Below are 25,794 nucleotides of genomic sequence, written 5' to 3'. Positions count from 1 at the left end.
GTCCGTGGGGCCCTAGAGAATGAATTTTATATTAACTTGTGAATTCACTCATCAAGGCAGGGGTACATTAATGCTAATGTTTTAAAGGAAAAAGGGTGGGCATTTAATTTTGGTACTTTTGGGATTTGAACAGCTAATTAAAATAGAACTGAAGTCTACAACTTCTAGTTTTACTGTTTTGAACAAGATTTTTTTCAACAGGGGTCAAAGATTAAAGAAGTAGAAAACAAAAGTATAGAGAACAAATGTCAAAAACCCATATATAATTTTTGACTTCCCCCAAACTTAAACACTAATAGCCTAATGTTGACCTTACTGGTAACATAAATAGTCCACTAACACATATTTTGTATGTTACATGTACTATATGCTGTATTCTTATAACAAAGTAAGCTAGAGAAAATGCTATTAACAATCTTAAGAAAAAATACATTTACACTGTATTTATCGGCAAATCTGTGTATATGTGGGCCTGCAGTTCATACCCATGCTGTTCAAGGGTCAACTATACAAAAAGTCTTAAACACTGGATATTAAAATAGTAAGGGAAAAATGAGTACGTGCAGAAGAAGATTCTAAAAGGAATGTCTTTATAATCATTTTCCAGGGATTTTTGCTTGGTTCAGTTTCATTTATTTTTTTAAATGTTTATTTATTTATTTTGAGTGTGCACAAGCAGGCATGAGTGGGGGAAGGACACAGAGAGGGGGAGAGAGAGAATCCCAAGCAGGCTCCACACTGTCAGTGCAGAGCTGAACCCAGGACTAGATCCCACGAACCATGGGATCATGACCTGAGCTGAAATCAAGAGCTGGATGCTCAAACGACTTAGCCACCCAGGCACCCCTGTTCAATTTCATTTAAAATTGAGTATAGATGGTCCCAGACTTACACAGTTCAACTTTCAATTTTTTGACTTTACATTGGTACAAAAGTCATATGCACTAAGTGGAGACTATACTTCGAATTTTGATTTTTTCCTGAGTTTTTCGCTGTGTGATATGATACTATTCTGATGCTGGGCAGGGGCAGGGAGCTATAGCTCCAGGTCAACCACACAATCATGAGGGTAAACAACTGATATAGCTTCAACTTGTGATGGGGTTACATTCTGATAAACCTATCATAGTTGAAAATACCCTAAGTCCGAAACTGCATTTAATGCACTTAACCTGCCAAACATCATAGCTTAGTCTAGCCTACCTTAAACATACTCAGAATATTTATATTGGTCTACAGTTGGGAAAAATCATCTAACATACAGCTTACTTATAATAAAGTGTTGGATATCTCATAGCTCATGTAATTAAATGAATGCTATACTGAAAGTGAAAAACAGAATGGCTGTATGGGTACAGAATGGCTTTAAATGTATCAGATGTTTACCCTCATGGTTGCATGGTTGACTGAAAACTATGGCGTGCTGCCCCTGCCCAGCGTCATGAGAAGAACATTATACTACACAGCACTAACCCAGGAAAAGATCACAATTCAAAATCTGAAGTACAGTCTCTACTGAATGTACACTGCTTTCACACCATTGTAAAGTCAAAAGTTAAAACATCATAGTCAAGGGGTGCCTGGGTGGCTCAGTCAGTTGAGCGTCCGACTTCGGCTCGGGTCATGATCTCACGGTCCGTGAGTTCGAGCCCCGCGTAGGGCTCTGTGCTGATGGCTCAGAGCCTGGATCCTGTTTCGGATTCTGTGTCTCCCTCTCTCTCTGCCCCTCCCCTGCTCATGCTCGGTCTCTCTCTGTCTCAGAAATAAATAAAACATTAAAAAAAAATTTTTTTTAAAACATCATAGTTGAGACCCTTCTGCACCCATACAGCTATTGTTTTTCACTTTTACTACAGTATCCAATTACATGAGATATTCAACACTTTACTATAAAATATGCTGTTAGAGGATTTTGCCTCTATAAGCTAATGTAAGTGTTATGAGCAAGTTTAATGTAGGCTAGACTATGTCCCTATGATGCTTGGCAGGTTAAGTGCATTAAATGCATTTTTACTTATGATATTTTTAACATGATGGGTTTATCAGGATGTGATCCCACTGTAAACCAAGGAAGATCTGTATCCATTTTAATGATGACCTAAAATAGTAATAATAATAATAGCATATTCTAGATCTTCTCAATTATAAGGTGATAATTAAGAATAGTATTGCCAAGTAATTTTAATGCCCACATTTGTTTTTATAATCGCCTTAGTGCCAACTTGGTGGTAGACCTAAGAGAAAAATGATGTGCTTGTGACTAATAAAGGCCAAGCATCCTCAGTGTGCTGTAAAAAAGAAAGTTCTTTTCAAATGATCATAAAACAAGTGACTAGAGAACTGAGTCATTTCAGTATAGAGATACCAAATTGAAAAATACCTTGCATCATAGAGTTAGTACCATTTTTACATTGCAAGGGGTAGTTTCTTAAAACCATCATCTGTCCACATTAATGCCATTAATTTGAATCATTGGTTTTATAGCTGTTTTAATTTCTGAGGTACCTAAAAAGCTATATGCATAAGAAATTAAAGCTATTTTGGGTATCCACATATTTAAGTAATAAAATAAGTAAACATTAGGTATTTGTAGAAATCATTATGTTTATTTTAATTGACATTTATTTCTAAATAAATTATTCACACTTGAGACACATTGATATGAGGCTATCGTTTAACATTATTAAACTTATCGGCCATAAGCAGGGTTGTTTTGGTTCACAAGACAAGGAGGAGATAAGTAGCACAATTTTTCCCTCCTAAGGTAACTTGAAGTAGAAAAAACCATTGAAGACAAGCATCCAGGAGTGAGTTAACTGAACCTGAACCAATTGAAAACATTTGGTTCAGAGTGCAATAAGAGTGTGCTCTGTGGGCCCAATCTTCCTGAGGGGAAGAGAGGAGAACTTACAGAAAGAGTAGCTACTCGGGGCATAAGTGTACATAAGGCAGGGTAAAATGACTGCAGAGTGAGTAGTGTGACATTATGTGTGCAATTCACTTACTTACCTTCCATTATACATGCTCAGCCAAGTAAGAGATAGAAATAATTTAAGGAGGGCATATGGTCATCTTGCCCTTCCAATAAATGAGTACATGCCCCACCATGGGCATGGGATGGGCTCTTACGAACTTCTTGTTTTCTACAATCTCAGTTCCCACTGACTTCTCAGTGTGAGCATTGTGATTCTAGTGTTTAAAAGACAAATGTTTTTCATATAAACCTGTCCCTAAACATGTAAACAGTTTACACATCTCATTTTTACAGTTTTGTTTCTTCACTGCCAAGGATACTTAAAAGTCAGTTTTCCATCTCTATTTCTGCTATTCTGATTTGGGCCATAGTCATTGTAACTCAGGCACCCATGACCTCGTAAGTACCATAAACAGTTTTCTAACTTTCCTTCACTTCCACTTTTCTATAGCTGGTAGTAGTCTTTTCAAGATGCCTGCTGGTTCATTTATTAGATCTTTTTTTAGTTTTTTCCATAGCCTTTTTTTTTTTTTTTTTGGTTGTATTGATCTCTACCACTAAGTTCCATGAAGCTAGATTTCTCTCTCTCACCATATAGAACACGAGCCTGATTTATCACTGGGATGAAGGAAAGCTTGCAATTTTTAAACAGGGTAGCAAGGTGACATTCAAGTAAAAGACCTGAAGGACATAAAGGAATGAGAAGACCATCTAGGGGAAGAGAATGCCATAAAGGGGGAGCATTTAATGTAAAGGTCCTAAGGCGATAACATACTCCCACATGTTAGAGCAAAGTCCCCGTGGTAGAAGCAAGGAATTGAGAAGAGAAAGTCAGAGGGGGATTGGGTGGGGTAGTGTCAGATTATGTTGGGCCGTAATGGCCAGAGTGAGGGATATTAGCTTTTAATCTGGACTCGGAGTGACTGGAAAACTTTGAGAAGAATATGACTTGTTTTAATTCGATACTTTGGCTGGTGAATTGAGAATAGTTCAGGCAAGACATGAAGAGAATTTGGTTCAGGGTGTTTGCAGTAGAGATTGCAGATTAATTTTTTCCTTAAAAGTTGGACTTAAAAACTATAGTTAATCAACAACTAAGAGAAGTCTTAAACTAGGTTGATACTACACACATTATTAGCCTTAAAAGTAGTTCCTATACCACACTCCAAAAAAATACTTCAAAGAAATACCTATTTGTAATAAAATGTCTGTACTTGAATTCTGGTTGATAAATCATGAGAATAACCTAAATATCTAACAAAGGGGAAATATTTAACGTAGTGGAGTATTATATGAACATTAAAAATAACTACATGGGCTATGCCAAAATGGGAAAGTCAACAAAATATAATTTAGTGAACATACAGGAAACAAATGCATATTAAAATGCATTTTTGTTTAATTATGTAAAAACATTTCCATAACAAAAAGCCTAAACTAGCTGTTGTCTCACCATTGCTCTTATAAAATAGGTGTTGCTAAATAAAAGTACTTGCTGGTTTTTATTAGCTTAGAATTTAAAATTCATTATACAATTTTTATAAAGTACCTATCTTAGTTGAGTATTTACCTTGGGGTCTTCCAGTTTGTAGTACTTTACTGATGTCATAATAAGAATATGACATCAAAAAATATACAAGGGACTTTTGCAAAATCTTTATTGGTTAAGAGCTAATTTCTAAGTAAAAACAAACAACAAAGTTAAACCAACTAGAACCCTTTAATTCAGGAAGCTAGTTAAATGCTAATAAAATTCAATACATGGTTTTCAAGGTAGTCCAGTATCTGAACAGATCAGATTTCAGTAATAAAATTATCTTACTTTCAGGGAATTGATGGAATACTTGCAAAAGAGTGCTCTTCTAAGCAGCAATCTTAATATATTCTATTTTCTCGACTTGGCCCTCGTTCCACCTGCAGCACGCTTTGAAAACCAGTGAACAAGAAACCAGACAGGTTTATGAACTAAGACTGGGCTCATTTACATGCCCTGATTTTCAGGATATCAAGTTTGGGGCATCTAGGGTAAAAATGGGCAACCTTAGACGGGCAGGACGGTAGAAGAAAGGGTAGAGGCCAATGGTGAAACACCCTCTTACCTCCAGCTTCTGTAATTCCCACACGCATAGGGGAACCGCAACCACTATGGACACCAGGTAGATGACAACCGCTAAAGGTCGAATCCACTGTCTCCAATTCCTCCAGGTACAAGTGCAAGGCATGTTTCCGCATAAATCAGCTCCCAACGGCAAGGAAAAAGAGCTCGATAGAGATTGTAATGGGGAGCCCTGTTCTTTGGTTGTTTTGTCAACTCGCATGCTACAGAGAAACAGCTGTTGGGCGACTTTACCAGCAGCTCGAGCCGCCTCCTCGGCCCGCGTTGTGCTTTCCGCTGCTACTGCTGCCGCAACTGCGGCCGCTCAGGGTGCTACCAGGGAGCAGTGCGGGCAGCATCCTTTCTTCCCCACACCGCATCTACCCAGTTTTCGGTGGTGGAATACCCGGGCGGAGCCGCTGCCCTCACCTGGGTATCGCCCAGAGCACCGCCTGCACCATGGCCTCGAGGTGAGCGGCGCCGACCAGGACCGGCCCCTAAAGACCCTGCATACAGTTCGGTTCTGCCCCGCCGCTGCCTGCCCACTTGCTCTTTTCTTGGGCGGTCGAGCTTTCTCCCTCCCGCGTCTGCAGGCGTCTCTTCGCCCGATTTCGCTGGCAGATTGGAGGTGAGGACTCAAACCTGCCGGCCCCAGGATTTCCTCACTCACTCCCACGGGACATCCCCACAACGGAACCCAAAGCCAACCCAGGGCTTCCGTTTCCGCCCCCGCCGTCTGAGGTTGCTGATTCGTCGACAGCTCCAAACTGGGCCCGCCCCATCCGCCTCACTTTACACTCTCTGATTGGTCATTTGCGGGGGGAGGGGCTGTAGAGAGGCGTAGCAAGGGTGGGAGGTTGGTAGGAGAGGAGATGGTTAGGAATTGTTGGAATTGGTACCGGTTGCCCCAAAGGCCCGTGAACAGGATTCTGGAAGCTGTAAGAACTGATGGAGAACACTTGAGGGACACCTACTATGTTCTTCTGCTGACTGTATTCCAGCATTAAGAAAGCCTGGGTAAGACCTTATAACTGAGCCATTTATTTGCATAGAAATCTCCTGTTCTCTCTGTGAGTGGATAGGGGAGCGGGTGGAATAAGAGAAGAATGGAAAGCGTCCTCCTAGTTTTCTATCAGTTGTTAGAAACTACTGGAGGGCTACTTAATTATTTCTGGATTTTGCAGAAAATTCTAAAGGTAGCTGAATTTTAGAAGCAACTGCAAATACTGAATATCCTTTCCGCATTTAGAACTCGTGTGAAAAACTCATACATTTAAGTTTCAAAAGGTTTTGACGTTCCAACTGACAGCTTTTAGCTAAACCTATACAACAAATGGCAAATAGGATCTTAAAGCCTTTTAAAACCAACAAAGCAAACAAATATCTAACTTCTCAATTAGATATGCAAATGTGTCCTCTCTTATAATTCTCATGTTCTGAGGGGCAGGCATTGTACTAAATTCTTCACCTACATTATATCAGTTAATCTAAATCCAGAAAAGTAGGCAGTTCTCCACGTTACAGATGAAAAAAAAAGTTTCAAGTGGTTAAGTAATTTGCCTTTGTTCATTGAGCTAGTTAGTGGTAGAGCTGAAATTCCAACTTTGGTCTCTTGATTCCAAAGGCACTACTAAGCATTTGACTTGTCAGACACACCTGCCACCTGAGAGTTTCTGACTCATGACTGTGGACAAGAAGGCCTCAGTCTGAGTACACCTAGCCTAGAATTCTAACAGAGGCATTGAGGGAATGTTATCTTCCCCAGTGTCATCTGCCCTGGCCAAAGTCTAGAGCTGCATTTCTGCATCCATCCTCCAGTCTTTAACATCTCCATTTTCCAACCTGGCCTCTTTTAATACAAACTGCTTTCTCAAAGGGAAATAGACCTTTTGTTTCTTCTTCCTAAGGGTAATCTACAAAATCAAAATAATTGTGTATTTCCTGATCATTAAATTTATGCATATTCCAGTGTTAAATTTCAGAAAATAGAAGAATATAGAAGAGAAAAGTAACCCTTGCTCTACAATCAAGTATAACCACTACTTACTTTTTTGATTCACAATGTATCTTCCTTGGATATACTGCATACGTAGATTGTATCTATGCTTTCAGTCACAGTCATTGCCACCTTTAATAGTCTTCCTCATTCTTTCCCAGGGGTAAACCTTTTTCAACCTAATTTGTGAAAACTTTCTTGATTTTGTTCCCTGTATCCTTATGGCATTCATGTTGTGTTTTAATTACTTATTTGTCTGTCTTTCCTAGGAGCAAGCTAAAGTTGTAGAACTATCAGAATAAAGTAAGAGATGGAAGAGACCAGAATGTCAGATGGACAAGTAGTTTTGCACACCAGTTTGTGAACTGGGGTTCATCTATGGTGAAGTTGCTACAGATCAGCAGAGAAATAAGAAAAAAATATAGTGAGTTTTTCATTTAGTGAAACTTACTCTTAAGGATTGTGCATTATATTGAAATTGTTCATTCTATTTCTTTTATCCAATGACAGTTATAGAGTAGTTATTTTCTAAATAATTTTCTTTGAAGAAATATTTCTTGCTAACTTTATTTGCTCCCATTTGGTTTATTTTATTTCTGAAATTTTTCTTGGTCCACGAGATCCTAAAGTCTAGCAATTACTGAGATAGAGAATGGCCACCAATTTCAGCAATCATAATGCTGGTGTGATTCTAGTCTACTTACTTTATCTGGTATATGTATTCTCTGTATTCTTTCTGGATATGACTTAGTCTAAGCCTGAGGGTGGATCTGAGCTTGATGGTGTTTGGAAGATAAGAAGTTGTTGTAACTGGCAGATGGTACTAGGCCCCAAAGTAAGACATTATTCATTCTTGATGCAGTTTATATAGATGAAATGAAGTTTCTGTTTGTTACCGTATTACATGAAAATAGGTAGATGGAATTTTGCCATCCATGGAGAATATGTTTGTGTTAGTCTGACTTAAAATAATAAGTTAATAAAATTCACTTTGAGGGAATGTGGGAGGTGGGCACTGCTGTCAACCTTTTGGTATGTGTCTTCACGTCTCTCTATACAAATATGCCCTTGGTGGTTTTAAAATATGGCTATGACTTCTTTGATGTCCTTCCCATGAAAAGATATACTTTGTGTCTTCTCTTAAATCTGGATGGGCTTATGATTGATTTATACAAGAGAATATAGAGAAAGTGATCATAGTCACCATATGTGACTTCAGAGGCTAGGTCATAAAAGGCCATGCAGTGTGTTGAAACCCTTGCTTTTGCAGCTCTCAGCCATCATGTAAGAAGTCTGACTACCTGAGTCCCATGTGCTGTGAAAAGCCCAGGGCAATAGGGAGACCCCTTGAATGTACTCTGATTGACAGTCACAGCTGAGCCCAGCCCTCCAGTTAGCCTAGGTGCCAGATATGAGAATGGAGAAGCAGATTCCAGCTCTCAGCCATTTAGTTACCCTTCAGCCTTTTCAGCCTTCCCAGCTGAGGACCTAGACTTGTGGACCAAAGTGAGCCTTTCCTGCTCTGTCTTGTCCTAATTCCTGACCTGAAGAATCCACGATTTTAAGAGAATGGAAAACAAGACACAGACTGGGAGAAATATTTGCAAAAAAAAAAAAAAAAAAATATATATATATATATATACATCTGATAAAGGACTGTTATCCAAAATGTTTAAAGAACTGTTAGAACTCAACAATAAGAAAACAAAAGCTCATTTAAAAAATGGGCCAACACCTTTACAGACCTCACTAAAGAAGATATACAGATGTAAAATAAGTATATGCCAAGATGCACCACATCATATGCCATCAGGGAAATGCAAAGTGGAAAAAAAAATGACTTACCACTACACATCTCTTAGAATGGCCTAAATCTAGAAATTGACAACACCAAATGCTAGTGAAGATGTGAAGCAAAAGGAATTCTCATACATTGCTAGTGGGAACACAAAATGGTACAGCCACTTTGGAAGATAGTTTGGAAGTTTCTTATAAATTGAAATATACTCTTACCATGTGATCCAGCAATTGAACTCTTTACTATTTACCCAAAGGAGGTGAAACCTTATGTCCACACAGAAACCTGCACATTGATGTTTATAGCACCTTTATGCATAATTGCCAAAACTTAGAAGCAACCAAGATGTTTTTCATTAAATAAATGGATTAATATACAACGGTACATTCAGACTACAGAATATTATTTAGCACTAAAACGAATTGAGTTACCATGCTATGAAAAGACACGGAGGAACCTTAAATGAATACTACTAAGCTGAAAAGGCTACACACTGTGATTCCAAATATGTGACATTCTGGAAAAGACAAACTATGGAGACAGTAAAAAAAAAAAAAAAAGTCAGTGGCTCCCAGATGGGGACAAAGGAGAGATGAATAAACAGAGTATAGAGGATTTTTAGAGCAATGAAAATACTCTATAATGTTAATGAATGTATGTCATTATGCTTTTGTCCAAATCCATAGAATGTGTAACACCAAGAACGAACCCTAAGGTAAGCTGTGGACTTTGGGTGATTTTGATGTGTCAGTGTAGATTCATCCTTGATAAAAAATGTACAATGCTGGTGGACGATACTGGTAATGGGGAGGCTATGCATGTGTGGAGGGGCTAGGGGTTATATAGGAATTATCTGTATCTTTCAATTTTGTTTTAAATCTAAAACTGCTCTGGAAAAACAATAAAGTTAAAGTCTTAAAAAGAATTCATAAGCATAATAAAAATGATTATTTTACTTCTCTGTGTAGGGTTGTTAACGCATCTTTTCCAGTGAGTAGATAACTGAAACCATGTCTCTTGTCTCCATATTTATGTGCACTCTATCTATTGGAAAAAGGCTTCTTGCTTAGAGTGATTTTTTTCTTTTTTTGCCTAGAGCTGACTTTGAGCCTTCATAAGGTGTCTAGGGTTTTCTTTTTTAGGAGTATGTTGCCTTCAGAATTTGAGATTATGCTAACCAATGAAAGAGTTAAGTGAGTGTTAGATTTAAAGGTTGCAAATGTAGGGAAGGGATATGAGCAGGTCTTTACATTATGCTTGATTTTGTAATGTACCATTTTCTCTTCTCCCCTAAATGGGAGGGAAAATGGTCTACTATGTACCAAATGAATGGGGAAGAAAATATAAGTGGAACTAGCTGTAATATCCAACTTAAAATCTGAACTTTGAGTATTTTTTGCCCATTAAGTTTCAGCTTTACCTACCACGTTGTTCAGGCTACATTTTAAGCTTTGTTAAAGACACCGTGGTTTATTTATTTATTTATTTATTTCTATCTCCTCTATACCTCCCTACATCTGTAACAGGTAAAGCTGTATATATTACATGTAATACCTGATTTCTATGTGTATGTCTGTATGTCCTTATATACATTTTGATCTCGTCTTTTTTTTTTTTTTCCAATGCTTATTTATTTATTTAGAGAGAGAGAACAAAAGCAAGCATAAGTGGGGGAGAGGCAGAGAGAGAGGAGGAGAGAGAAAATCCCAAGCAGGCTCCAAGCTGTCAGCCAGAGCCCAACTCTGGGTTCCATCTCACTAACCGTGAGATCATGACCTGAGCTGAAATCAAGAGTTGGACACTTAACTGAGCCATGCAGGTGCCCCAATGTGGCATCAGTTGACTTCATCTTAAAGAGACTTCTCTCAAACATTTACTGGCTACACTTATAAGTTACTGGGTACACTTATAATTTTTTAAGTGTAACAAATATATTAAATGTGAAAATCTGTTTAACATGTTTATGTTGAAATAAAAATGAATTACAATGACTTCAAAAAAACTTCTAAGTATTTCATGTCATTTTGTTCATTTTGTTTAGTGGGTCTTATGATTCAGAGCAACCTATGGCCTGCAACCCAATTACGGTCTCCAGTCTATTTCCATATGGCTCATGAAGCTAAGAAATGTTTTTACATTTTTTTTTTATTGTGGTAAAATAACATAAAACTTACCATTTAACCATTTTAAGTGTACAGTTCAGGGCATTACGTACATTCATCTTATTGTGAAACTGTCACTGCTATCCATATCTAGAATTTTTTCGTCATCCCAAACTGAAACTTTGTATCTGTTTAACACATTGCTCATTTCCCTTTTCCCCCAGTTCCTGGTAATCACTATCCTACTTTCTGTCTATATGAATTCATTCCAGGTACTCATGTAAGTGGATTCATACAATATTTGTCCTTTTTACATCTGGTATATTTCACTTAGCATAATGATTTTTAAAGTCCATTCATGTAGCAGGTATCAGAATTTCTTTCATTTTTAAGGCTGTATAGACTACATTTTGTTTGTCCATTCATCTGTCAACGGACATTTGGGTTTCCACCTTTGCCTGTTGTGAATATTGCTGTTGTGAACATTGGTGTGTGTACTTTGACCTTTTGACTTTCTATCCCCTAACGGTGTCCAGTGCTGCGATGCACACGGGTATACAAGGGGAAACGGGGAATTATTATGTTAGTTCAGTGGATGGAGAATTTCAGTTTTGCAAAATGTAATAGGTCTGGAGATTGGTTGACAACAATGTGAACATACCCACTGCTTTCAGTTAGCTCTTACATTTTTAGAGTTGTAAAAGAAAGAAAAAGAAAAAAGAAAAGAATATTTAAAAATACTATCTGACTTTTTATGGAAAAAGTTTGCCAACCCCTAATTTAGAGCAAATTTTAAAACTTCTATAATGGACTATTATTGCTGAATGAATCTTAAAGTTCATTCATTTCTTCACTAGAGAAGTATTTAAATTTTAGTAGACTTTCTCATACTAAATATTTGGGGAACTTTAGTTGTTTGGTCCCCAACCAACAATGAAAAAATCACGGTTTTGGTTTTGTTACTAAGAGTAAGATTCACTGATTTACAAGCAAGATTCATTGATTTTGAAGGGATGCTGCAGTAAATTCAGAGTAATAGAGTACAAGGTTCCTTTCTTTAAAGCTACAGTAGAGTGAAAGGCCCTACCATGTATAAGGAGGCATGCAGAGGCTTGAGGCGCTGTCCTTTTTACTTTTGATCTACTTTTCTTTTCTTTTTTTTCTTTTTTTTAATGTTTACTTATTTTTGAGAGAGAGACAGAGACGGAGAGCGAACAGGGGAGGGGCAGAGAGAGAGGAAGACACAGAATCTGAAGCAGGCTCCAGGCTCTGAGCTGTCAGCACAGAGCCAGATGTGGGGCTTAAATTCACAGACCGCGAGAACATGACCTGAGCCTAAGACAGACACTTAATGGACTGAGCCACCCAGGCGCCCCTGATCTACCTTTCCGGTTCTACTCTAGGCAGGCTATGTCTTTTGAACCCTGGTATGTCCTTAAGGCAGAGATTCCTAAACTTTCTTGTTTCATAGCATTGTTGGACTTTTTTCATAGTGTCTTGAGCCTAAGAAATACTGTAGAGTTCCATTTATTAAGTAATTAAGTCTGAACAACCTAATCATAGACATTCATATGATGTCTCACAAATGCCTCTGTGTTTCTCTGAAACATTTAAAATATGTCATGGTGCCTTGTGAGTTCACTCCAGAGTCCTATGCCCCTGAGCACACAGTTTGGGAATTACAGTCCTAGGATCTTCTACCTGGGTTTCTGATTTGGATTTGCCTTTGTCCTTGGCCTTGTTTCTTATTTTATCCCAATTACAATTTCCCACATTTCCAGGGCTTGCCTAACAATAATTTCTGATGGCTTTCTTTGGTTACACATTTAATTTTTACATTCTTGATTCAGGTTTCTTCCTTTAGTACGTTAACTTTTATGTTGGGTTTTCCTTATAAAGGCTCTGTGTTTAAACTACAGAAATAAATACTTAAATGAATAGAACATTTGCCCTCATCTTCAAAAGTGTGTTACTAGAATTACTGGATTAATGACTGTAGGGTTCTTTAGTTTTCTCACAAGAAAGGTGATAAAGTATCTTAAGCCACCCGATAATCCTTAGTTGTACATGTTGGCCTTTGTCACTCAAGTGAAGAAGGTGCTGTGAATGGTGCCAACAACTTGCACAGTAAATAATAAATTACCTTTTCTATAAATTATTACTCACTAGATGAACTTTCCAGTAGCTCTGTCTGGTAGGAAAGTTGTTTTTCTCTTACCTCCATGGATGTTTTCTTTTCAGGCTGATTTAAGTGACACTTCTGCAGTCTGAAAGAAATGTGAAAAACCTTAATGTTAAGTAACAGGCTCAAGACTAGATAATTCAAAAGATTTGGGAGAGAAGGTATTTCTGGTTAGGAAGAATATTCTGTGCATTATAAAAATATGGGAAAAGAAAATGTTTTTATATTGAGAAATTCTTTTAGGATTTAAACAAGAATCAATATGTCATTCATTTGTACATTAAGATGCTAGACTATGGTGATCCCTATAGAAAGAAGGCTTTGACAAATTACATGAGGTAAAGAGGATACATGGGAGGATTTTAATCTACTGTGGAGGAATAGTTTTCTTCTTCAAATGTAAGGAGAGCTCTCTATGGAGTAAGGTAAAACTCTTACTTTTCTCATATATTCAGGCTGTGAATTGCGCTTGTGTGAACTCACGTAAAGCACATGTCTATGTGCTTTTACATAGGTAGGATATGGGGGTGGGGTGAGAATTATACCTCTCCTGCACTGTTGAACCAATCAATATTCTGTGTACGCATAGTTCTAAATGGAGTCCCACCAGGCTTGGGCCAGTGTCCTTATTTATGTATCATCTTTACTATTTAGAGGTAGAACTAGAATTTTTTGCTGCTATTGTGCAAATCCTATGATGTATGCTTTCCAGTTTTCTCGTTTTGATTTTTCCCTTCCTGCTTGATACTCTCCCTAGAACCTTTTCTCAGTCAGGATATAAGAGTCAGGCAGTTGTCCCGGAACTAACATTTTTCAACTCCCCCTAATCTCAGGGACTCTGGTTTTATAATAAGTGTCCCCAGGAAGGAAGACTTGTGTGGCAAAAGTACCTTGTTTGATTTATTATTTTTTTTATTAAAAAATTTTTTTTGTGATGTTTATTTTTGAGAGACAGAGCATGAGTGGGGAAGGGGCACAGAGAGAGGGAGACACAGAATCTGAAGCAGACTCCAGGCTCTAAGCTGACAGGACAGAGTTCATGACCTGAACTGAAGTCAGATGCTTAACTGACAGAGCCACCCAGGCACCCCATACCTTGTTTGATTTATTTTCTGTTGTTGCCATAACAAACAGCCACAAATTTAGTTGATGAAATAATGTATATTATCTTAACAGTTCTGGGGGCATGGACCTCAAAGAGCTAAAATCCAGGAGTTGGCAGGGTAACATTCCTTTCTGGAGGCTCTAGGGAAAATATCTTACCTTGCTCATTCAAGTCATTGGCTGAACTCAGTTCCTTGAAGTTGTAGGACTGGAGCTCCTGTCCTTGCTAGCCATCAACCGAGGGCTGTCCATAGCTTCTAGAGGATGTCCACATCCTTGGTTCATGGTCTTCTTCCTCTGCCTTCAAAGCCAGCAACAGTGGGTTGAGTTCCTTTCAAGAGTCCTCACTTTTTTCTTCATCTTATACTTTTAAGGACCGTGTGACTAGATTGATACTACCCAGATAATTTAAAATAATCTCAAGGTCCTTAATTACATCTGCAAAATCCCTTTTGCCATGCAAAGTAACATATTCACAGTTTCTAGAATTAGGACATGGACATCGTTGGGGCCCATTATTTTCCTATCACACCTGATGTTTTTAGTAAATGACCTGACACTGGAATCATCATCAACTTTTAGTCACTTCACAGCTGTCAGTTTCATACATTGCAGATTGATATCTCGAGCTTCCTTTCCTATGCTGAATTCAGACTTTCTTACATCCACCGGTAACTAAGTATTTGAGGACAATTCTTTCATAATGTAGAACTATATAGAATAAGGAGGTGGAAATACAGGGGGACATAGAGATGAGGGAAGGGTTTTGTTTTGTTTTTTAATCCAAAAATGAAATAAAACAACAGTGACTTGAGCATGTTTAAATGCTAATGGGAGGAAACCAGTAGAGGAGAGTGAAGCATGACAGCCTGGAGGTAATCCTCCCACATCTGCCTGGTCTTCCCTTCTGCCATAGGAGAAGACTTGTGATCAGGGACATAGCCACCCAGCTAGACAGTACATTTCTCAAACCCTTTGGAGCTAAAGTTCTGTAGTGATTAGTTTCCTCCAGTAATGCATTCTCTGTTACTCAGAAGGCAGAATGAGGTGTTCAGCATAGCTGTGGTCTTCTAGCAGCATTCTGGGGTTCTGTGAAGAAGCTGGAGGCAGTGGCAGCCTCTTGATTTGATTCTCCAAACCCAGTATGCCCTCTGGGAAAGCCCAGAGGCCACTTCCTTCACCACGCATTGGGTAAGGGAACAAGAGAGCATCTCTGTGGGACTCTGTCCTGAAACCCATAGAAGACAGTGGGAAGTGCTACAAAAATTGCATTTCCTGATTACAGTGGGAAAATGGAATTTCAGAGGGGTAGAGGCTAGGTGGTAGATCCCAGCAAAGATCTGTTTAGTGTGGTCAGTCCAATGAATCAACAGAAAATAGTAGTAGGTGTGTTTTGAAACAACTGGGCAGCCTACCCAGGTTCTGCTTTACGTAGAAGGAATACTCTGAGCTCAGCTGGGGAGAAACTAACCAGACATCACTGTTTGGATTCATGTCTTCCTACCAGGTGCCCAGAACTAAGCCAGTGTGTAGATCTGAAGCCCCTCAACAGAGGTGGAGGCAAGAGAGCCTCTGAAAAAGAACACTGCAGTACAGCCATAGGTGTATACAGTGCATTTCCTCCACAGAGTGGGGAGCTTTCCACAGAGTGACCCATAGCTATTTACCCAGGGGACTGTGCACTGAGGAAAGAGAAATATCCAGAACTTCTGGGAACTACTGCATACTGATGCTAATTTTACACTGATCCCCAGAGACCCAAAACACTACAAAAGTCCACCAAAGTAGATGCTTATGGATGTCAGGCTTTAGATAAAGTCTTGGTTCAAATTCAGCTAACAGTGGGTCTAGTTGGAACTATAGAGCCCTAGTGTTTTATTGCAATTATAGAATATATGGTGTTTATTATTACAGTTGTAGAATATATGGTGAGAATACACACACACATGTACTCGGTAACTAATGAAATGCCATTCTCTGGTTCCCTTTCCTTCGGAATGAGGGCTCTGGAACTCTTCCCACACAGTACACCAGTTGGTAAGCAATACTTCTGAAGGGATTGTAGAAATTACCACTGCCATAAAAACCTTGAGAGAAGCTGGGATAGCGATTCCTATTATATCTGCGTAAAATGTTTCTATGTGACCAGAGCAAAAGGCTAAAGGGCCTTGAAAAATAATAGATTATTGCAGACCTAATCAGATTATGATGTTAATTGCAGCTGTAGTTTTAGATGTATATTGACTGAAACAATAAACTGTGATAGTTAAGGGCCTTGGCCCCCCAACTTTTTAAAGTTTATTCATTTATTTTGAGAGAGTGAGTGAGAGCAGGGGAGGGACAGAGAGACAGGGAGAGAGAGGGACAGAATCCCAAGCAGGCTCTGCACTGTCAGCACGAGTGGGGCTGAAACTCATGGACCATGAGCCAAAATCAAGTGTTGGATGCTTAACCGTCCCAGCCACCAGGTGCTCCTAAGGGCCTTGCCACTTTGATGAAGTTTCAAGGGGTCCAGTGATTCGGAGCATATTAGGCGATACCTTCTACAGAGAGATAAGTGGCAGTACCTTGCCCCAACCACCACAAAGAAAGAGGCACAGTGTATGATGCTTTCCGGATTGTGGTGACCACCTATACCACATTTGGGCATGCTGCAGCATGCAGCAGATAACCCATAAGCTGCCAGTTTTCAGTGGGTCCTAGAACAAGAACTAGCTCCGTAACAGGTCCAGGCCGCTAAGCAAGCTCACATGCCTGTTGGGCCTTACAGCCTAGCAGATCTAATGGCAGTGGAAGTGTGCCTGGCAGCAGAGATGGGGTCTGGAGACCATGGCAGGCCCCAGATTAGACAAGGTTTTGGAGGAAGTTCATGCTATAACTGTTCTTCATTTTGAAAAGCAGTTCATAACTCGTTATTGAGTCCTGATGGAAACTGAGCATCTGACTTTGGGACTCTTAAGTGACTGGACAACCTAAATCACCCATCACAAATCAGCTATTATGTGATCACTGAACCATAACGCTGGGCATGCCCAGTAGCATTCCATTATAAAACATAAGTAGCAACTATACAACCTGGCTCTACTAGGTCCAGAAGACGCCAATGAACTGTACTAGCAAAAGGCTCCTGAGAGGGAGCAAAGAAATGACTAACATAAAACAAAGCTGCTGCGGGGAGTGCCGGAAGATGGCGGCGTAGGAGGACGCGGGGCTCACAGCGCGTCCTGCCGATCACTTAGATTCCACCTACACCTGCCTAAAGAACCCAGAAAACCGCCAGAGGATTAGCAGAAGGGAGTCTCCGGAGTCAAGCGCAGACGAGAGGCCCACGGAAGAGGGTAGGAAGGGCGGCGAGGCGGTGCGCGCTCCACGGACTGGCGGGAGGGAGCCGGGGCGGAGGGGCGGCTCGCCGGCCAAGCAGAGCCCCCGAGTCTGGCTGGCAAAAGCGGAGGGGCCTGACGGACTGTGTTCCGACAGCAAGCGCGACTTAGCGTCTGGGAGGTCAGAAGTTAACAGCTCTGCTCGGAAAGCGGGAAGGCTGGAGGACAAAGGGAGGGAGAGCTGCTGAGCCCCCGGACGGCAGAGCTCAGCTTGGCGGGGAACAAAGGCGCCAGCGCCATCTCCCCCGCCCATCCCCCAGCCAAAATCCCAAAGGGAACCAGTTCCTGCCAGGGAACTTGCTCGCTCCGCGCAAACACCCAACTCTGTGCTTCTGCGGAGCCAAACCTCCGGCAGCGGATCTGACTCCCTCCCGCTGCCACAGGGCTCCTCCTGAAGTGGATCACCTAAGGAGAAGCGAGCTAAGCCTGCCCCTCCAGCCCCCGTGCACCTTGCCTACCCACCCCAGCTAATACGCCAGATCCCCAGCAACACAAGCCTGGCAGTGTGCAAGTAGCCCAGACGGGACACGCCACACCACAGTGAATCCCGCCCCTAGGAGAGGGGAAGAGAAGGCACACACCAGTCTGACTGTGGCCCCAGCAGTGGGCTGGGGGCAGACATCGGGTCGGACTGCGGCCCCGCCCACTAACTCCAGTTATACACCACAGCACAGGGGAAGTGCCCTGCAGGTCCTCACCACGCCAGGGACTCTCCAAAATGACCAAACGGAAGAATTCCCCTCAGAAGAATCTCCAGGAAATAACAACAGCTAATGAACTGATCAAAAAGGATTTAAATAATATAACAGAAAGTGAATTTAGAATAATAGTCATAAAATTAATCGCTGGGCTTGAAAACAGTATAGAGGACAGCAGAGAATCTCTTGCTACAGAGATCAAGGGACTAAGGAACAGTCACGAGGAGTTGAAAAACGCTTTAAACGAATTGCAAAACAAAATGGAATCCACGATGGCTCGGCTTGAAGAGGCAGAGGAGAGAATAGGTGAACTAGAAGATAAAGTTATGGAGAAAGAGGAAGCTGAAAGAAAGAGAGATAAAAAAATCCAGGAGTATGAGGGGAAAATTAGAGAACTAAGTGATACACTAAAAAAAAATAATATACGCATAATTGGTATCCCAGAGGAGGAAGAGAGAGGGAAGGGTGCTGAAGGGGTACTTGAACAAATTATAGCTGAGAACTTCCCTGAACTGGGGAAGGAAAAAGGCATTGAAATCCAAGAGGCACAGAGAACTCCCTTCAGATGTAACTTGAATCGATCTTCTGCACGACATATCATAGTGAAACTGGCAAAATACAAGGATAAAGAGAAAATTCTGAAAGCAGCAAGGGATAAACGTGCCCTCACATATAAAGGGAGACCTATAAGACTCGTGACTGATCTCTCCTTTGAAACTTGGCAGGCCAGAAAGGCTTGGCACGATATCTACAGTGTGCTAAACAGAAAAAATATGCAGCCGAGAATCCTTTATCCAGCAAGTCTGTCATTTAGAATAGAAGGAGAGATAAAGGTCTTCCCAAACAAACAAAAACTGAAGGAATTTGTCACCACGAAACCAGCCCTACAAGAGATCCTAAGGGGGATCCTGTGAGACAAAGTACCAGAGACATCACTACAAGCATAAAACATACAGACATCACAATGACTCTAAACCCTTATCTTTCTATAATAACACTGAATGTAAATGGATTAAATGCGCCAACCAAAAGACATAGGGTATCAGAATGGATAAAAAAACAAGACCCATCTATTTGCTGTCTACAAGAGACTCATTTTAGATCTGAGGACACCTTTAGATTGAGAGTGAGGGGATGGAGAACTATTTATCATGCTCCTGGAAGCCAAAAGAAAGCTGGAGTAGCCATACTTATATCAGACAAACTAGACTTTAAATTAAAGGCTGTAACAAGAGATGAAGAAGGGCATTATATAATAATCACAGGGTCTATCCACCAGGAAGAGCTAACTATTATAAATGTCTATGCGCCAAATACCCGAGCCCCCAGATATATAAAACAATTACTCATAAACATAAGCAACCTCATTGATAAGAATGTGGTCATTGCAGGGGACTTTAACACCCCACTTACAGAAATGGATAGATCATCTAGACACACAGTCAATAAAGAAACAAGGGCCCTGAATGATACATTGGATCAGATGGACTTGACAGATATATTTAGAACTCTGCATCCCAAAGCAACAGAATATACTTTCTTCTCGAGTGCACATGGAACATTCTCCAAGATAGATCATATACTGGGTCACAAAACAGCCCTTCATAAGTTTACAAGAATTGAAATTATACCATGCATACTTTCAGACCACAATGCTATGAAGCTTGAAATCAACCACAGGAAAAAGTCTGGAAAACCTCCAAAAGCATGGAGGTTAAAGAACACCCTACTAACGAATGAGTGGGTCAACCAGGCAATTAGAGAAGAAATTAAAACATATATGGAAACAAACGAAAATGAAAATACAACAATCCAAACGCTCTGGGATGCAGCGAAGGCAGTCCTGAGAGGAAAATACATTGCAATCCAGGCCTATCTCAAGAAACAAGAAAAATCCCAAATACAAAATCTAACAGCACACCTAAAGGAAATAGAAGCAGAACAGCAAAGGCAGCCTAAACCCAGCAGAAGAAGAGAAATAATAAAGATCAGAGCAGAAATAAACAATATAGAATCTAAAAAAACTGTAGAGCAGATCAACGAAACCAAGAGTTGGTTTTTTGAAAAAATAAACAAAATTGACAAACCTCTAGCCAGGCTTCTCAAAAAGAAAAGGGAGATGACCCAAATAGATAAAATCATGAATGAAAATGGAATGATTACAACCAATCCCTCAGAGATACAAACAATTATCAGGGAATACTATGAAAAATTATATGCCAGCAAATTGGACAACCTGGAAGAAATGGACAAATTTCTAAACACCCACACGCTTCCAAAACTCAATCAGGAGGAAATAGAAAGCTTGAACAGACCCATAACCAGCGAAGAAATTGAATCGGTTATCAAAAATCTCCCAACAAATAAGAGTCCAGGACCAGATGGCTTCCCAGGGGAGTTCTACCAGACATTTAAAGCAGAGATAATACCTATCCTTCTCAAGCTATTCCAAGAAATAGAAAGGGAAGGAAAACTTCCAGACTCATTCTATGAAGCCAGTATTACTTTGATTCCTAAACCAGACAGAGACCCAGTAAAAAAAGAGAACTACAGGCCAATATCCCTGATGAATATGGATGCAAAAATTCTTAATAAGATACTAGCAAATCGAATTCAACAGCATATAAAAAGAATTATTCACCATGATCAAGTGGGATTCATTCCTGGGATGCAGGGCTGGTTCAACATTCGCAAATCGATCAACGTGATACATCACATTAACAAAAAAAAAGAGAAGAACCATATGATCCTGTCAATCGATGCAGAAAAGGCCTTTGACAAAATCCAGCACCCTTTCTTAATAAAAACCCTTGAGAAAGTCGGGATAGAAGGAACATACTTAAAGATCATAAAGGCCATTTATGAAAAGCCCACAGCTAACATCATCCTCAACGGGGAAAAACTGAGAGCTTTTTCCCTGAGATCAGGAACACGACAGGGATGCCCACTGTCACCGCTGCTGTTTAATATAGTGCTGGAAGTTCTAGCCTCAGCAATCAGACAACAAAAGGAAATCAAAGGCATCCAAATTGGCAAAGATGAAGTCAAGCTTTCGCTTTTTGCAGATGACATGATATTATACATGGAAAATCCGATAGACTCCACCAAAAGTCTGCTAGAACTGATACATGAATTCAGCAAAGTTGCAGGATACAAAATCAATGTGCAGAAATCAGTTGCATTCTTATACACTAACAATGAAGCAACAGAAAGACAAATGAAGAAACTGATCCCATTCACAATTGCACCAAGAAGCATAAAATACCTAGGAATAAATCTAACCAAAGATGTAAAAGATCTGTATGCTGAAAACTATAGAAAGCTTATGCAGGTAATTGAAGAAGATATAAAGAGATGGAAAGACATTCCCTGCTCATGGATTGGAAGAATAAATATTGTCAAAATGTCAATACTACCCAAAGCTATCTACACATTCAATGCAATCCCAATCAAAATTGCACGAGCATTCTTCTCGAAACTAGAACAAGCAATCCTAAAATTCATATGGAACCACAAAAGGCCCCGAATAGCCAAAGTAATTTTGAAGAAGAAGACCAAAGCAGGAGGCATCACAATCCCAGACTTTAGCCTCTACTACAAAGCTGTCATCATCAAGACAGCATGGTATTGGCATAAAAACAGACACATAGACCAATGGAATAGAATAGAAACCCCAGAACTAGACCCACAAACGTATGGCCAACTCATCTTTGACAAAGCAGGAAAGAACATCCAATGGAAAAAAGACAGTCTCTTTAACAAATGGTGCTGGGAGAACTGGACAGCAACATGCAGAAGGTTGAAACTAGACCACTTTCTCACACCATTCACAAAAATAAACTCAAAATGGATAAAGGACCTGAATGTGAGACAGGAAACCATCAAAACCTTAGAGGAGAAAGCAGGAAAAGACCTCTCTGACCTCAGCCGTAGCAATCTCTTACTCGGCACATCCCCAAAGGCAAGGGAATTAAAAGCAAAAGTGAATTACTGGGACCTTATGAAGATAAAAAGCTTCTGCACAGCAAAGGAAACAACCAACAAAACTAAAAGGCAACCAACGGAATGGGAAAAGATATTTGCAAATGACACATCGGACAAAGGGCTAGTATCCAAAATCTATAAAGAGCTCATCAAACTCCACACCCGAAAAACAAATAACCCAGTGAAGAAATGGGCAGAAAACATGAATAGACACTTCTCTAAAGAAGACATCCGGATGGCCAACAGGCACATGAAAAGATGTTCAACGTCGCTCCTTATCAGGGAAATACAAATCAAAACCACACTCAGATACCACCTCACGCCAGTCAGAGTGGCCAAAATGAAGAAATCAGGAGACTATAGATGCTGGAGAGGATGTGGAGAAACAGGAACCCTCTTGCACTGTTGGTGGGAATGCAAATTGGTGCAGCCGCTCTGGAAAGCAGTATGGAGGTTCCTCAGAAAATTAAAAATAGACCTACCCTATGACCCAGCAATAGCACTGCTAGGAATTTATCCAAGGGATACAGGAGTACTGATGCATAGGGGCACCTGTACCCCAATGTTTATAGCGGCACTCTCAACAATAGCCAAATTATGGAAAGAGCCTAAATGTCCATCAACTGATGAATGGATAAAGAAATTGTGGTTTATATACACAATGGAATACTACGTGGCAATGAGAAAGAATGAAATATGGCCTTTTGTAGCAACATGGATGGAACTGGAGAGTGTGATGCTAAGTGAAATAAGCCATACAGAGAAAGACAGATACCATATGGTTTCACTCTTATGTGGATCCTGAGAAACATAACAGAAACCCATGGGGGAGGGGAAGGAAAAAAAAAAAAAAAAGAGGTTAGAGTGGGAGAGAGGCAAAGCATTAGAGACTGTTAAAAACTGAGAACAAACTGAGGGTTGATGGGGGGTGGGAGGGAGGGCAGGGTGGGAGGGAGGGCAGGGTGGGTGATGGGTATTGAGGAGGGCACCTTTTGGGATGAGCACTGGGTGTTGTATGGAAACCAATTTGACAGTAAATTTCATATATTAAAAAATAAAAAAAAAAAAAAAAAAAGAGAAAAAAAAAAAAAAAAAAAAAAAAACAAAGCTGCTGCAATCCTCCAAGTCGAGGATTTCAGGAACTGTGTTTCTGGTAGTGGTTCAGGAGAAATGAGAGAGGATGCATAGCCAAGTGGGCTGTCCATCAGGGTGCATAAATAGTTTGTGATAGTGTAGCTCTTTATCACTTGTGGCAGCCCTGACTCACCTGGTGTGGTGCTGACACATACCCAGTTTTCTTCTCTCTCTCCAGCACCCTGAAAGATTACTCTTAGCTGTCCCCCTTACAGGAGGAGGCATGTGGTTCTGGCCAACAGCTTACAAGCAAAAGTCGTGTGTGTCATTTTCAGGGTGCGATATTTCATTGCTGGTATAAGACCCTCTGGCACTCTGTTCCCTTCAACAAATATTGCTAATTGGAGCAGCTAGAATAATTCTAGATAACCAAAGCCTGGACTCAATGGGGCCACACTAGATGAAGTCAAGGTGCAAAAATTCCCTTGGCATAATGTAGAGGGAGGAATCTAGAGACCCTGGGACTAGGGGTGCTAAAGTGAATTTTTCATGTGCAGTCCATTCAGTCCCCTACCCTCTAACTTTGTCTCCCTCAGAAGGGGTGCAGGAAAAATACATTGGTAAAATAAGTACCACCCTCTTTGGAAAATGCTTTCATGGCTATCATCTGTAATTGTAGCTGCTACTGAGGAATAGCACACTTAAGATAGGTTTCCTAATTTCACTGAGGGTAGGGGGGATCCAGACATGATATAAGCCAAGTAGCAGTACTCAATGATCAGAGGAAAAGTGATTACAGTTAGTATAAAAGGCAGCAGGGCTGATACAGAAATACATGGCTTCAGGATGGTTGCTTACTGAGACGGTGTCACCAGCTAGACCCCAAGTCCTGCCTTTTACTGCTCACCTGCTTGTACCCACGACCTTTTCCTGCATTTTTCCTTAAGCTCTTCTTTCCAGCTTGTCTCTTAATTCAGGCAAAGACCTGAGGCACATAGCATCTTGTGATGGAACCAGAAACTACCCTCAAGCAATAACAACTGCCCACACAAAGTTCTACCCAAGTGGGCCCAGACCATCTAGACCAGTTTTTTTTTTTTTTTTTTTTTTAACGTTTATTCATTTTTGAGAGAGAGAGAGAGAAAGAGACAGACAGACAGACAGAGGATCCGGAGCAGTTCCATGCTGACAGCAGGGGCTCAGACTCAAAAACTGCGAGATCATGACCTGAGCTGAAGTTGGACACCTAACCGACTGAACCACCCAGAAGCCCCCCATCCAGACCAGTTTTAACTTAACCTTGACTCACGCCTGCACAGATGGAGCATGGAGTGACCAATGGTTACCTTTACCTCATTATGAGACCAAAATCTCCATCGAAGGAGGAGCACAAACCTCCTTTACATAACATACAATATGTATGTATAGGCATGTTTCCTTAAGGAACATGTGCCACCCCATGCCCACCTTATGATGACATAGGCTCTTCTATGTAAATATTCATTCTAACTCTAAATAAAAGGAACCCATTCACCCTTGCTCAAGGAATCATGGCTTTGAAAGTTATTCCACATGACTTGCTGCAGATAAAGTTTACTTTGTGTGACAACTCCACCTGGTGTAGTTTCTGTGACTCATCAAGGAGTGAGTTAAAGTTAGTTCGGTTACAGTGGGAGTCCTTGGACTGTTAAGAGCTGTGAAGGGTATAATGTTTTTACCCTGTTTGCAGACTAACAGATTAGCCTGCCATAGTTTTGTAGATGCCAGTAGAAGATATGAGGTATCTTGGTCAGAGACAAAGGAGACAGAGACAACTTTTCTACTCACAGCACAGTAGGCAGTGTGAGTTGCATATCTACATTGGTTCCCTTGCCTTCCAAGTCCTACAAGTGAGGTGGAAAGGTGTGAGTGTATGCTGTGAACGAAGTGGGTTTGCATCACAGATGGGGAACTCCAAACTTAGAATCCCCCAATCTCTTATAAGGGCCTGCATGCAAACCTGCCTACCTTCGCCCTGGAGGGAGACCTTGTCTTTATTATCCTGGTCAGGAAACAAGTGTGCTCTTTTCCTGAAAGGAGATATTATCTCTACATTCCAAGGCTGTTTGACTTAGAAAGCCTTGCAAAGGTAGTTGAGAACAAAAGCTGATAGAAAGCAAGCAGAAATGTTATGAATGAATTGTCTCCTAGTAAAGATTAAACTAGATAGCCAGACGTACTTGATTTGTATCACCAAAAAATTGTACATTTGATGAATAGAGGCCTGGCTTAAGTCAACCTGACAGAATTACTTGCTTTCCATCCCCAAGACAGCTGTTAGACCTGGAGCCACATACCCTTGAAGCGAGGCCAACATGCCCTTGAGGAAGGTCTGAGATAATACTGAAGGTGTGTTCCATGAGTCTTG

General features: G+C 40.4%; 1 protein-coding gene and 1 long non-coding RNA gene across 6 annotated transcripts in view; one reads left to right on the top strand and one right to left on the bottom strand.

The window, feature by feature from the left end:
* Positions 1-5,761, bottom strand: part of TMEM184C (transmembrane protein 184C) — a 32,771-nt gene extending 27,010 nt beyond the window's left edge. For all 3 annotated transcript variants that reach the window (XR_009616611.3, XR_009616610.3, XM_060655663.3), the window contains exon 1: positions 5,074-5,761. Coding sequence is in view for 1 of the 3 variants with exons in the window: in XM_060655663.3 (XP_060511646.1) it covers positions 5,074-5,292 (219 nt within the window). In the remaining 2 variants the exon portion in view is untranslated. The remainder of the gene's footprint in view (positions 1-5,073) is intronic.
* Positions 5,762-5,894: 133 nt separating this feature from the next.
* LOC132692863 (uncharacterized) overlaps positions 5,895-25,794 on the top strand; it is a 51,172-nt gene continuing 31,272 nt past the window's right edge. For all 3 annotated transcript variants that reach the window (XR_009616613.2, XR_013555118.2, XR_009616612.3), the window contains exons 1-2: positions 5,895-6,086; positions 7,335-7,489. This is a non-coding gene — a long non-coding RNA (uncharacterized LOC132692863). The remainder of the gene's footprint in view (positions 6,087-7,334; positions 7,490-25,794) is intronic.

This window comes from Panthera onca, chromosome B1 (genome assembly GCF_046562875.1).
Source record: "Panthera onca isolate mPanOnc1 chromosome B1, mPanOnc1 haplotype 2, whole genome shotgun sequence".
Taxonomy (NCBI): domain Eukaryota; kingdom Metazoa; phylum Chordata; class Mammalia; order Carnivora; family Felidae; genus Panthera; species Panthera onca.
This window is presented reverse-complemented; position numbering and strand designations above follow the sequence as displayed.